Raw genomic sequence first — 1558 nt, 5'->3', positions numbered from 1 at the left:
CCAATTATAACCTTAAACAAAAAATAGAGTAATTAACGATTTGTTATCCCAATTATAGCGCATTAAACAAATTTTCCTAAAAGAATGTTTGTTGTTGGTGTCATTAAAAAAAGATAAGTATGGTTTGTTAATATCATAAAAACAAAAGAAATCTTATTTTATTTTTTTAGGAAAAAAACATAAGAAATCTTGTTTTATTAGTTTGTTGGGACATAGTAAAAATAGGGAAATCAGTTTTTATAATTTGTGTATAAATATATACCTCTCGTTGCTTCTAAAGGATTAAGAAATCATTAGTTTTGACAGTTTTAGTGAAAGAGGGTATCAATGTCTGAGTTAAAGAATATATCAATTCTCTTTATAGTTGTTTTTGCAGCATCAATGCTACGAAGCACAGAAGCAATAGATCATATTGTTGGAAGCAGGAATGGTTGGATTATTCCTGTAGATGGCCATTCGTTTTACTCCGATTGGGCCTCCAATATCACATTCAAAGAAAACGATGTCCTAGGTGAGTTTTTCTTTTTTGCATATATGTTTCTAAAATTAATAGTTTCTGATTTGTTATTTTATTTGCTATCACAGTTTTCAACTTTGTCACCGGACGCCACACTGTTGTTGAACTGAACCAGACATACTTTGAGAATTGCAACGTGAATCAGAATATCCAATTCTTAGATACATCACCATCACCAGTAAGATTCACCCTAAATAGAACTGGAGTATTCTATTTTACATGTTCCATCCCAGGCCATTGTGCCAGTGGCCAAAAGCTTATCGTTAACGTCTCTGCCTCTTCACCAGCTCTTTCACAAGGACCATCTTCCCCTACTTCCTCTGTCAGCAGTGACATTCATATTGATCTAGTTGCTACTTTCTCTATTCTCATTGCTGCTGTTGCTGTAAACTTTTTGTTTTAGACTTCAGCTTCTTTGGAAGAAGGGTTGCTATTGTAACATGAAGCAAAAACGTTGTTGTTATTGTCTTCTTTGTTGGTTCCATCATCATGAATAGTAGTAGCTAGTTTTCTTTTGACCACTTTGGCTTAATAGAATGAGTTTATGCGAGTTCCGGGCCTCGAACCTGACACCCCAAAAAATAAAATAGAATGGGTTTATCGTTTTTTTTTTTTTTTTTTTTAAGAAAGAATGGGATTGTTTAGGGTTTAGAAAAATACATAGTACTAACTCTATGCTTAATTGCTACCTTGTATTTGTGGTGGTGTAAAAAACCATTTTCTTCAATTGATATTGTCAATATTGTTAGGTTAATATTTTTGTTGTTGTTAAATAGCGTATGAAATTCACCTTTTTAAGGTGAAGAAACAGAATGTTCGGCATTCGAACTCGACCTTTGCATATATTATGCTATGTCTCTAACAATTGAGCTAAACATGACGACTATATGTTAGGTTAATCATCTATAAGTGTTTTTTATTATTACAAAGAGGGACGAAGCGTTGGAGAGGAGAACTACAAAACTACCAAACCAGGGGTAACAATCCCCAAAACGCCAGCAACTAACAAATGACTAAACTGAGACGGACATGTCTCAAAAA

The 1558-nt window shown here is 33.4% G+C and overlaps 1 protein-coding gene across 1 annotated transcript; it reads left to right on the top strand.

Annotated features, from left to right (window-relative positions):
• The first annotated feature begins 327 nt into the window (after positions 1 to 327).
• LOC120580107 (mavicyanin) lies at positions 328 to 958 on the top strand. The gene is made up of 2 exons (XM_039833142.1): positions 328 to 511; positions 586 to 958. The coding sequence occupies exons 1-2, from the start codon at positions 328 to 330 to the stop codon at positions 918 to 920; spliced, it is 519 nt and encodes a 172-aa protein (XP_039689076.1). The 3' UTR covers positions 921 to 958.
• Positions 959 to 1558: the final 600 nt, after the last annotated feature.

This window comes from Medicago truncatula, chromosome 4, assembly GCF_003473485.1.
Source record: "Medicago truncatula cultivar Jemalong A17 chromosome 4, MtrunA17r5.0-ANR, whole genome shotgun sequence".
NCBI classification, from domain to species: Eukaryota; Viridiplantae; Streptophyta; class Magnoliopsida; order Fabales; family Fabaceae; genus Medicago; species Medicago truncatula.
This window is presented reverse-complemented; position numbering and strand designations above follow the sequence as displayed.

Coding starts and splice junctions, on each gene's coding strand:
- LOC120580107 (XM_039833142.1), top strand. CDS start 328: ATGTCTGAGTTAAAGAATATATCAATTCTCTTTATAGTTGTTTTTGCA. Junction 512..585: donor CAAAGAAAACGATGTCCTAG/GTGAGTTTTTCT, acceptor TTGCTATCACAG/TTTTCAACTTTGTCACCGGA.